Source organism: Festucalex cinctus, chromosome 18, assembly GCF_051991245.1.
Source record: "Festucalex cinctus isolate MCC-2025b chromosome 18, RoL_Fcin_1.0, whole genome shotgun sequence".
Taxonomy (NCBI): domain Eukaryota; kingdom Metazoa; phylum Chordata; class Actinopteri; order Syngnathiformes; family Syngnathidae; genus Festucalex; species Festucalex cinctus.
In genome coordinates, this window is record NC_135428.1 from 14,552,894 (window position 1) to 14,565,628 (window position 12,735).

Below are 12,735 nucleotides of genomic sequence, written 5' to 3' on the forward strand. Positions count from 1 at the left end.
TAGTCCGCCAAGTCGTCGTCGTGTCTTTGTTCCTCTACTGATGGATTAGCTTTTAGTGAGCATTCTATCACATTCACACATATTGTGGGTTTGTATAACCGTCTGTCTGATGTTTTTAAAAAAAAAAAATGTAAAAGTATGTTTGAAATGTTTGAAGTTGATTTTGCCTTGTAGGGTAGTTTTTTTATGTTCGTTTTTGATTTGACGATATTGAACTTGATCATCTGCGTGAAAATATCTAAGAAACCAAAAGATCAAATTTTATACGCATTCATTCGCATTTGATCGACTTGTACCCAAAAATATTTATTGCTGGTTCTTTAGCAGTGATTATAACACAAATTTGTATGTAAATTAGAACGCACCATTGTCTGGAGTAGTGCTGTCCCTATCGAATATTTTTAGGATCGATTAAGCCATCGATTAATCGACTAATCAGATAAATTTATATATTAAACTGTATTACAAAAGCACATATTTCCCTGATTACTATTTATTAACCAGTGATTGTTGTTTATTTCGTACTTCGTATTCATATAGTTATTTTTTTTTAAATGGTGGGGGGTGAGGGGGGTTTACTGAATTGGTCATTCTGAATTGGTCATTGTTTGCAAATATGTTATTTTGATTAAAAAAAAAAGAAGATAATCAGTCCTCTTTCATGAAGGACTACAGAAATCAGTGAACAGTTACTGTTGGTCTGCAAAAATCAGAGGATTTGGACAATTTTAAGTTTAAAAAAATGGCTCCAAACGATTACTCGATTATTAAAGTAGTTGTTGATTAATTTGGTAATCGATTACTTGTCGATTAATCGATTAATTTTGACAGCTCTAGTCTAGAGTACCACTATCCTACAGCATGCTCACACAGTAGTAAAGTATCATTACCATAAATATTTGTATGAAACACACCAGTAGGCCATGTGTAGGTAAACAATCTAATAAAAAATGTGTGTCACCACAGGAATTGAGGTAGTAGTAGCGCATGTTATCCTAACGCCACTCAAACTAGTTGATTACACGCCGTTCGTGACTTCAAAACGCCGTTTGCCGGTACAATTGTAGTTGTCGCCACGTCTTTTGTTCCTGTTCTCACAGATTAGTCTTGAGTGAATCAGGCCTCTCAAGGGGGGGCGGGGCAACTCGTTTAACTAAACCCCGGGGAATGGGACTGCCGAGGTTGAAGCCTGGTGCGAATGATGTGAATTTTCATTGCTAGCTTTGCTCTCCCGCCTGGTGATTTCCCTCCCGTCCATTAGGCCGGGACATCAAAATAAGATCGGCCGTCCAATGGCGATGGGAACAAGCGAGTTAGCCCACAACCTGTCTGGTGTCATTTGTTTCAGTTAGCCGCTTAATGCGCCCGCTTGTCAAAAGCCATTTGACAGCCCAAACGCAGAAGACGCTAAATTGTATCTTAGCCGCAGAGTTATTAGGGCCGGCCCATTACGGCGGCGCGTCAAGTGCCTCGTCGGACAATTAGAGTCATCATTAATCGCTATCGGATGGCATCGACGATGTCGGGCTCATGGGACAATCAGTCAACGTGCTCGCTAACTAAACTTTGGTTGGGCCTGACGCACGTTTACGGCTAGAAATCTCTTCACGAGGGCCAAAAAAAAAAGCATTTTTCAATTCAATTTTGCATTTTCATAATAAGACACCTGTTTTCTCTTACTCCTCTCACCAGATGACCCAAGAACAGTGCAGTCATAGGAACAATGTCCAGTGTTCAGAGCAAGCGCACGTGTACAAAGTGGGAATCTACGGCTGGAGGAAACGCTGCCTTTACTTCTTCGTCCTGCTGCTGATGATCCTCATCCTCGTCAACCTGGGCCTCACCATCTGGATCCTCAAGGTCATGAACTTCACCATCGTAAGTATACCCTCGCTTACAAACTTGCTGGCAAATGTACAAATGTACTCAACACACAGCCAAAAGCCTCTCAAACGCTGGCAACAAAAGTGAGCACACCCCTATGTGAGACTGTCCAAGTATGCACCACAATAAATATCTTCGGCATATATATATATATATATATATATGTATTGTCAGAAAGAAATACGAGGGCCAATTGTTGGCGTGAAATTTGTCACTTGAGGGGAGAGCAGCGCTGGAGACGATGCCGTCCTTGTCACCGCTAACGCATTTGGAATGTTTTGCCTCCTCTCTAACATGTGACTTGATTTATTCAAATGTATGTCTGAAAATGTAGCCACCTTTACTGAAAAGTTTTTGGGGGGGGGTGGGGGTGGGGGGTTCTCAAGAATTTTTATTTTTATTTTATTTTTTTCTGAAAATATGCACTAGAACTTCATTCACATAGATTTAGTTTTTTTTCCAAATTGACTTTTTTTTTAAATATTCAATTTTGAAGGGGAAAAATGTGATATTGATTGATTGATTGATTTTAAATCAGAACTTTTTTTTAATGAAAGCTGTTACAGGAAAAAAAACAAGTAAGTAAATTTTATTTCCCCCCCTTTTTTCCCCCAATAAAATGTCCAGGAAAATAATGACTGAAAAATTAACCCTAAAATTCATAAAATTACTTTTTTCCCATAAACTTCAATATAAGATAAAATGTGCACTACAACTTCATTCACATAGAATGTACGCGTTTTTCAAAATTAACCTGTTCAGAAAAAAAAAATACTTTTGCAGGGTAAAAAAAATGTGTTACTGATTGATTGATTTATTTTAAATCAAAATGTTTTTTTTTGTGTTTTTTGTTTTTTAATGGAAGCTGTTTCAGAGAAAAATAAGTTAATAAAATTTGATTCCCCTTTAAAAAAAAAAAAAAAAAAAAATGGCTGGGAAAATAATGACTGAAAAATTAACCCCAAAATTCTGACAATTTCTTTTTCCCAGAAACTTCAATATAAGATAAAATATGCACTACAACTTCATTCACATGTATATATTTTTCAAAATTAACCTTTTCAGAAAAAAATGCTTTTGCAGGGGGGGGGGGGGGGGGTATTTATTTATTTGTTTATTTATTTATGTAGGTTAAACCGGAACATACTTTTCTTTTCTTTTTTTTTCATGAAAACTGTTTCATTTTTTGATTTCTCTTTTTTTTCCCCCAAAAATGGACAAAAATGGAAAACAGAAAAATAATGACTGAAAAATTAACTCCAAAATTCAGAAAATTACTTATTTTTTCCCCCCCCAGAAACATCAGTATCATGTAAAATGTTAATGTCCTTTTACATAAGCAGAGGAGGAGGAAAAAAAAATGTAAACGCGCTACATACGCTTGAAACCGCCGCTTGGTTGTCCCAAACAAATCCGATGACCAATCTTTGACTCGTCATTTGTCACCCGCGGGAAAGAACGTCGCTGGAAACGACGACGTCCTTGTCGACGCTAATGCGTTTGGAACGTTTTGCCTTCTTTCCAATCGCCGGCCGACATATTCAACCGTCATGGCGGCTCACACGTGCCTCGAGAAAGTGTTGGCTAATTTATGTAGATCTCATATTGTAGAGCCCCGACCTCATGTTTTATTCATCACTACTGAAGTGTGTGTGATGGCATGTCATGTGTGTGTGCGTGTCACGCTTTTGTAGTATATGAGTCATCATGAGTACGGTGGATTGCAGAGGGCCGAGACAGATGGCTTGACACTGGGAGAGAAAGTCAGCAGGAAAGCCAGAGGCGGGAAACAAGAGCGGAATCTTAACTCACGTGATTCGTGCAAAACGGAGTCCGTTCAATCAATTCAGCTCATTGATTACAAGTCTGAATTTTGCAGAAAATAGTGTGACTGTTATGAAAGTGAATGTCTTCTTGCATCACGCTTCAAAGAGAAAGACGTCTGAAACTGGTTAACGTGAAGCTGTAGTAAAAAGATCGGGGGGGGGGGGGGGAATTAACACGAATCTTACATTTCTGAGAAATAAATGTCTAATTCAACAATTGTCAAGTATTCTTACAGTCCTATCCTAAATTAATTGCGATTTTCTCGAAAAAAATATATTCAGAGGGGGGAAAAAATCAGTAGTACAACAATAGTCAGACTTTAATTGAATGAAATGTGCAGTAATATGATAACATATGATAGATTATTGATAATTTTACGGAAAAAAAATAGAATTAGAAAAAAATGACAGTGAATAAGAATAAATAATAATATTGTGAATATACTTTTGTTTTAGTAAAACAGTATGAATTATGTCAAAATGTAAAAAAATTAAATCTATCAATAAAAAGTCAAAGTTAATGATTAGAAAGTTTGTCATAAAAAAAAAAATCATGTTCTCGAACAATTTCTTGAGAGAATACAATTTGTAGTTATTCAATTTTAAGAAATTTCATTTACTGTGCATTGTCATGATATTCAGTGGAAAAAAAGTCATAAGAAAAAAAAAAGTGTAAATTTAACTGAAAACACATTTAGAAAAATATGATTACGAGAAGAGAATTTATAATTATGAGCATACACGTATTTAAAAAAGTCAGCCGTTTTTCTTGAATTCTTTTGACTGGAGGACTATTATGATGTGAAAACTGAGCAGCTCTGAAGTGGGCGGGACTGACATTTTTTTGCGCATTTGAGCAATTTGGCTCCCGAGCTCCGTATTACAATCAAGTTGAGACGAAAGCATCGCAAGTTCACAACCATCCGGCGGATGAGACCTGAGAGTCGGGAGGACGTCTTCCTCTTGTTTTGTTTTGTTTTTTTTGCCTGGCCGCACTTCAAACTTTGGAAGACGTAACCCCGACGCAGATGTTCCCTTGTGGCATCCGGACATGAATGCTAATTGGCTTTTATTTCAAGTAACACTCGTTAGAAGCAGGCTGGAAGTCATTTGAGTGAGATGATGGATTCCTCAACCACATGAACACTGCTTTTTCTTTCTTTTTTTTTCTTCCTAAAAATTGTTTTATTAAAATATTTAAATATTATGTATTAATTTCCATATTACTACTTTTTCTAAAAAAGAAAATTTTGAAAAAATATTTTTGTGGAAAAAATATGTAAGGGTAAAATTTTTCAAAATACTAAATTTTGTACTATAAATTTTTTCTTGAAAAGAGGTATTTTTCCTCATTAACACTTTATTATTAACTCAACTTTATTCTCAAAGAGAGTACTTATTTTTAAATGACTTAAAAAAAAAAAAACTACTGCAAAACATATCCCTTATAAAGCGGATGTCCCACTGGTGGCAAAAAATCTAAAGGTTATCTTAAAAAAAAATTAAAAAAAATAAATAAAAATTAGTGGTTTTAGACTTATAAAAAGAAATGCGAACATTTTTTTTTCAGAAAGATATTAGACGTTTTCTGAAAAAATTCCCCCAAAATTCTTTTAAATTTATTTTGTTTTTCTTTCTTTTTCTTCAATACTTTTTTTCAAAAAAGAAAATGTAGAAAAAATATTTTTGTGGGAAAAAAAAATTAGGTAAAGTTCACATTTTTCAAAATACTAAACTTTGTATTAACATTTCTTTCTTGAAAAAGAGGTATTTTTCCCTCATTAATTAACACTTTATACAACGACTTCATTCTCAAAGAGAGTACATATTTTTAAATGACTTTAAAAAAAAAAAAAAAAAAAAAGCTACATGCTGACATCCCATTGGGGGAAAAAATTATAAGGGTTATCTTTTTAAAAATAAATAAATAAATAATTAAATAAACTCCAAATGGTTCGTGAACATATTCAAACTGGGTGCACAATTTTTTGGCATTTTCTGCAAAATTGCCTAATGATAATGGGATCATTTTTATACTAGTATTTATTTGTTACTAGTGATTTAGACTTATTTAAAAGATGTGGAAAAAAAATCTGAAAGATATTACACGTTTTTCTGCAAAAAAAAATTTCAAAAATTCTTTTAAATGTATTTTGTAGGGATGTTCGATACCACTTTTTTTCAGACCGATACCGATACCGATACTCAGACCCTCAGTACTCACCCATACCGATACCGATACTCAGACCCTCAGTACTCACCCATACCGATACCAACTGCCGATACCAGTAGTACATTTTGACAAATAAAAAAAAACACTAAAAGATATTTTTAAACAAATATATTTCCTTTAATTTTGACAAAAAAAAAGAGCACAGTCACTCTTCAATAGTCTTAACGCTCAAAATAAAACACAAAAATGCTCTTTTAGTTTAAGATTCACAATTTTGAAGTATTTCCAAACCGGTGACGTTTTGGTGAAAAACTGTTGCAAGCTAGCGCCAGTTACATGCAAGGACGACTCACTTAACGTCTTCCGCCTCTGCCATCGGTCGCTTGTACTCGTCTGCGTCACGAGTACTCGAGTACTTGAAAAAAGGCTGGTATCGGCCCGATACGATACCTGGTATCGGTACTCGCCCATCCGTAGTATTTTGTATTGTAGGGTTGCCTGTGCATGGCATTGCGTCCCATCAGTTATACGCAAACCATCGGCAAAGATCTCAATTTAGTATTTTTACCGATACTACCAGGAAGTTGCAGTCAACAAAATGACAAGCCGTCTTTGCTCGAAACTTGACTCTTTTCTTTTCACCGCCCCCCAACTGACGGCGGCCCTTTTCCTGACAGTCCCCTCTTGTGAAACATCCCACCGTTATTATGATTACTGTATTTATATGACTGTAGTCCTTCCAGATCAACTCAAGGCGTGTACAAGCGTTTTCAGAGCACTTTTCACTGGAAATGCGGTCGGGAGGCTTCTCAGCAGATAAACGCCCCCTCTCTCGGTGCGGCCGATTGTTGGTGATGGGAAGAGAAACGAGAGCTGTCATTTTCTATCTGATTGCAACGCGGCCTCCCCCAGGGCTTTTTTTTTTTCTTCTTTTGCTCAGAGGATAACGGTAAAGACAAGGGCAAGAAATGGAGAGTCAGTTGAAACTACCTGCTACTGACGTTGCTATTTCTATGCGTTAATGTGGACCTCCACCAAGGCTTAGGAAATTGCCCAATGTAATCAAAACCTAAAAAGAAAAAAGTGCAATCTGGAGCAAATGTGAATTAAACTTGGGTTAACATTTACAGATGTTAATCTTGTGTATATAAATTTAAAATCGCATTTAATTAAACTTGGTACCTTGCTGGTCAACAGGATTTACTATGTGGCATTTACATTGAATTCAAGTCTGAATTCAAATTCAATCCAATTTTAAATTCTTGCTTCTTGTTCTCCATTTACATGGCAACTTTGTTTGAAAATGATAACTGTGATTTTCCATGTTTAATTTAAACTGCTGCCAAGCACGCAATCTGGATCAAATCCAAATTCAGCTCCATTTCAAATATCGTATTTGAAAACCATTCAAATCAACTTTGTGTTGATTTGAACTTGCTTCCAAATCTGGATCAGATACACGTGAGACTGTTTTATTCAAATCGGACACAACTTGGCATGAAATGCAATCTTCAAATGTGGACTGGATTTCCTGCTCTGGATTTAAATGGGTTTTCCAATCTGAAACAGGTTTGAGCTGGATTTGAATTGATTTTTGAACTGATTTTTTTTTTTAATTAATTTATTTTTTATTTTTTAGGAAACGCATATATCCTGGTGAACCGACATGACCCACCCCTAATATTTAATAGCGCCTCATGAAAAATTTAAAAAAAAATTTTAAAAAAATGTGCCCCTGATGGCAGTTTTGCCAATCAACATGACGACAAGACGCACGATTTTGTGTTGAATCAGCCATTTTAAATAGTTGTACATTTCTTAGCTAAACTATGCTAACCCGGACGTAATAAGGCATCAATTTTGGAAATTATTCTCAGAAAATATTCTCAACATTTGCCATTGACTGCAGTTGTATCGATCAGAACTATATTGGGTGGACATATCTATCAAAACAAGCCACACGAAAAGTCGACCATTATGAATTCCAAGGCGCAGCGTGATGTCAAATCGTCATTTTTATACTTCTTTTTATTTCATTTCACTTGTCACGAAAATGTTTTTAATTTGATTCCTTCATTTTATTTGGTGCCTGTTTTTAAAATCATAACTCAATTGGTGGCACATAAAGAAAAGATAGGAGGTCAAATAATTGAATTATAACAGATTTCCAACCAAGGTCGACTTTCTTTTTTTTTTTTTTTTTTTTTTTCTTTCCGCCCCCTCGACGCGGCTCCCTCCTGACCAAGCTGCAGAATTGGCTGCCGGCAGCCTTAAATCTCCCACTGCTGATGAGATTGGAGCTCCAAGGCTTTCATTTCAGGCAATTAAGAGCTACTCCCCCTAACCCTCCCCTCTCAGATTTGGGCGAAAGGTCAGTGGCGATGGAGTTAAGAAGAACCTGGGAATGATGAAAAAAAAAAAAAAAAAAGTCAAATCTCTGTTTCCACAGTTCACATGCAATTTGCTGCAGCCGAACGGAGGCGGTAATGAGACATGCAGTCAAGTGCAGTTACAGGAAGGAAGACTTTTTTTTTTTTTTTTTTCTTAATGGAGAAATGAGCCAGCTGTGTTGTAGCCAACAGAAAGTGATTAAATGCAAAACAGTGAGGAACACAAAGATTTGACAAATAATTACCCGCCGCCATGGCAATATTAGATTTTCGGCTTGTGTGTGTGTGGGTGTGTGCGCGTGTTTAAATTGCGTTGAAAAAGTCCAACTTTCTAGCGTAGCGTCACGTTGAGATGAAATGAATTCTTCCATTTTCCACTCGGCTGCCTTGCGCTTGTTGGGACGTAATTGCTTGGGAAGAAAACAAGTTTGAATGTGGAAATGAGCTTGCGCTGACGCTTCTTTTGTTTCGTGACGTTGGTTGACTTCAGAAAGTTGTTTGTCTCGGGGGAATCATGTCAACGCAATTGTTGGTTTCCAAACTCAAACCTGTAAATGTGCCATTACATTCTAATTTCTATTTTTTTCCCCTTAAGTTACCACAACTAAAATACAGTAAAAACCATCCACACTTGTTTTGATTCCAAAACAATAATATATATATATATATATATATATATATATATATATATATATATATATATATATATATATATATATATATATATTTGTTTTTACATTTTTGCTTAATTTATTTTAGATTATTTTCTTTTAAATTGCATTTAATTACAATTTTTTTTTGTGCATTCCCTCCCCGTCAGCTTCATATAAAATCTCGTGTAAAACTACTCACCCTTTAAAAACACTCATTAGAGTACATTTAAAAATATATTTGCAAAAGTTGAAATGGGTTGACAATTTGGTTAAAATTTTAGTTTTACTTTTAGGAGTTTTTACAATGTGTCTTGATTTTTATTTTTTTTTTAATTTTAAGATGTCGTTTTTAGTGTTGTACATGTATGGATAAAAATTGACCACATCTAAATAAATCAAATACAGTAAAACTATTCAGGAAATTTGCAAAAAAAAATTTAAGTATAGCCAATTTGGTTCGAATCAGAATTTTAGTAATTTGCATTTATTTTGATTTATTTGTTATTTTTCATTTTAATTTGCACTTTTTTTCTGCCATACAAGTATAAAGCAAAATAAACTAAATAAACCGAAACACACAATACCAATATCAAAATACCAATATCAAAATGATTTGATTCAAATCAGAAATTTATTTTTTTCTGAATGTTTTTTCAGGTGCATTTATTTTTCTATATGCATTTATTTCTTTCAATTTCAATTTCAATTCTATCAATATTTTTATCAATGCACACTTCTTTTTTTTTTTCTTCATACAACTATTAAGTGAAGCTGATCGCAAATAAAACTAAAATACTAGAAAAATTCACCCACGCTTTTTCGAGTAAATTTGTAAAAGTTGGTGATAAGTGTCTGACCCTATGGAAAGCAAATCAATTAAAAAAAAAATACAAATAAAATGTCAGTCAAAGAAAATTGACCACATCTAAATAAATCATCCATCCATCCATCCATTTTCTTGACCGCTTATTCCTCACAAGGGTCGCGGGGGCTGCTGGCGCCTATCTCAGCTGGCTCTGGGCAGTAGGCAGGGGACACCCTGGACTGGTTGCCAACCAATCGCAGGGCACACAGAGACGAACAACCATCCACACTCACACGCACACCTAGGGACAATTCGGAGCACCCAATTAACCTGCCATGCATGTCTTTGGAATGTGGGAGGAGACCGGAGTACCCGGAGAAGACCCACGCGGGCACGGGGAGAACATGCAAACTCCACCCAGGAAGGTCCGAGCCGGGACTCGAACCGGAGACCTCAGAACTGGGAAGCGGACGTGCTAACCACTCGACTACCGTGCCGCCCCTAAATAAATCAAATACAGTAAAACTATTCAGGAAATGTGCAAAAAAATTAAGTATAGCCAATTTGGTTCAAATCAGAATTTTATTAATTTGCATTTATTTTGTTTTATTTATGTTATTTTTCATTTTAATTTGCACTTTTTTTCTGCTATACAAGTATAAAGCAAAATAAACTAAATAAACCAAAAAATACAATACCAATATCAAAATACCAAAATGATTTGATTTGATTCAAATCAGAAATTGATTTTTTTCTGAATGTTTTTTTAATGTGAATTTATTTTTCTATATGCATTTATTTCTTTCAATTTCAATTTCAATTCTATCAATTTTTTCATCAACGCACACTTTTTCTTCATACAACTATTAAGTGAAGCTGATCGCAAATAAAATACTATAAAAATTCACCCATGCTTTTTCGAGTAAATTTGTAAAAGTTGGTGAAAAGTGTCTGACCCTATGGAAAGCAAATCAATTAATCAATCAGACGAGTTGAAAGCCGCCTCATGCAAACACTTTGATGCCTTTTTGAAAACCTTTTTTCTTTCCTCGACAATCTTCAGTAAGAAACGGCGCAAAAGCGGAACGTACGCAAAGTGCCGCGGAAGACGCATCAGATGTCCTCCAAAGCATCTCAAGCGGCCGTTGCAGAAGAATCCAATTTAAAAAAAGAAACACTCCACTCGACAAAACGCGACTTAAGGTGCAGAATAAAGGAGATTTGTTTTTTCGGTGTGTGTCAAGGCTGCACAATTCATAGGGTGCACGCTTCAAGTGATTTTAACGAGGACTAACGAGCGCGTTCAATGTAGCCTTAGATTGCGACTTGGTGAGCTGTTATTTTTTTATAGTATTGAACTCATTAAAGAAAAAACAGCTTGTGGAAAAAAAAAAGTTTCATATCTGCAAGAGCTCATAAGAATAAGAAAAGTGGACCAATTGTTAATTTTCTCTACTGCTTGTCCTCATTAGGGTCGCGGGCGAGTTGCAGCCAATTGTGGCTGGACTGTGGTGAGAGAATCGAGGTGCATGCAGTAGTTGCGGGCGATACTGTGGGCCAGAATTGCCGATATTGATACTAATAGTGATTAGGGATGTAACAATATATAAACATCACGATATGAAGCTCATGATACGATAATTATCACGCTATTGTGGGGAGGTTGGCGATATTTAAAAAACGTCACAATATTGTAAAAAAAAAAAAAAAAGCTCATACCAAAAAAAAAGGCTTTTGTACATAACAGCAATGCATATAAACCACCTACAATCTCTAAGAACACTATTGAGGCGCTTACATGCTAATGCAGCACACATTGCATTCCTCCACATATTGACTTGCTTCACAAAAATATTACTTATTATTCATCTGACAATTAGTGTAGATATTAAACATAGAAGGGCCAAAATATCCCTAATTAAAATTAAATTGCACTAAAAAACTAGCCACCAGAGGGTGCTAGAACTGCACAAATGGAAATCAACCTGACTTTTTTTTTTTAACAGATGTGTTCTTTTTAAATATTGTGAACATGACGACGACGATATTGTGGCAGTTTTAATATCACAATATCACGATGTGGCCGTTATTGTTACATCCCTAATAGTGATAGACAGATATTTACAGCTGATATTAATTTGTAGCAAAAGAGGAACTCTTAGCGACAAATTAAAAAAAACAAAAGTAACTTTGTTGAAATTGCTGTAAAGCATGTTTTTTTTTTTATTTTAATTTTAAACATGTAGTGAATCAACTTCTTTATTTTAAAATTCTAGCAAAAAGAGCTTCCAGGGTCATCAGCATGTTTTAAACTACTAACTTTAAACTAGTAAATAACTCACTAAAGTTTTCTAGAGTAAATCAAATTTTGAAATTTTCAACATAACTGAAATGTTAAAACTTTTTACTTGTTTTTTTTTTTTATTTCTAATAAAAACAAAAAACAAAAACTGTCAGCAGCTTCTCTTATAAAGTATCTCATTGAGCGGCGAATGAAGCAAATTTTGGAGTTTTGTCAGAGTTCGCAAAAGTTTGCAAACATGTTTGTAGAAAGTTGAAAAACTATTGGAACATGCTCAAAACGTCTTTGCGACATGAAAAACTATCTGCGAATATCTTCGTAACCTTTTACGAACCCTGACAAAAACCCAAATTGGCTGCGTTCGCAACTCAGCAGGGCTGGACTGGCACAAATAATCGTCCCTGCCATTTTATCTTAGGCCCGCCGGCCCAGCCCAATTCCTGAACACCACTTGGCTACCACGTAGCTCAACCACTGATGTTCATTGGTTCAGTTTGCTCTCTATATTGTAAATGGATAAATTGTGGACTGGTCTCTGGGGGTAAAATGGTGGAAAATAATAATTGCATACCTGCTTTATCGGCCTTCAAATGTGTAAAAAAGGCTGATAGTTGTCAAAATCAAATGAAATCAAACTCTATTTATATACTGTAGCACCTTTCATACATGCAAATGTGACTCAAGGTGCTGAACAATTAAAAC

The 12,735-nt window shown here is 35.3% G+C and overlaps 1 protein-coding gene across 4 annotated transcripts in view; it reads left to right on the forward strand.

The window, feature by feature from the left end:
* sgcd (sarcoglycan, delta (dystrophin-associated glycoprotein)) overlaps positions 1 to 12,735 on the forward strand; it is a 233,126-nt gene that overhangs the window by 168,778 nt on the left and 51,613 nt on the right. For all 4 annotated transcript variants that reach the window (XM_077505373.1, XM_077505372.1, XM_077505374.1 and 1 more), the window contains one exon: positions 1,693 to 1,878. In XM_077505373.1, coding sequence (XP_077361499.1) covers positions 1,693 to 1,878 — 186 coding nt within the window. The remainder of the gene's footprint in view (positions 1 to 1,692; positions 1,879 to 12,735) is intronic.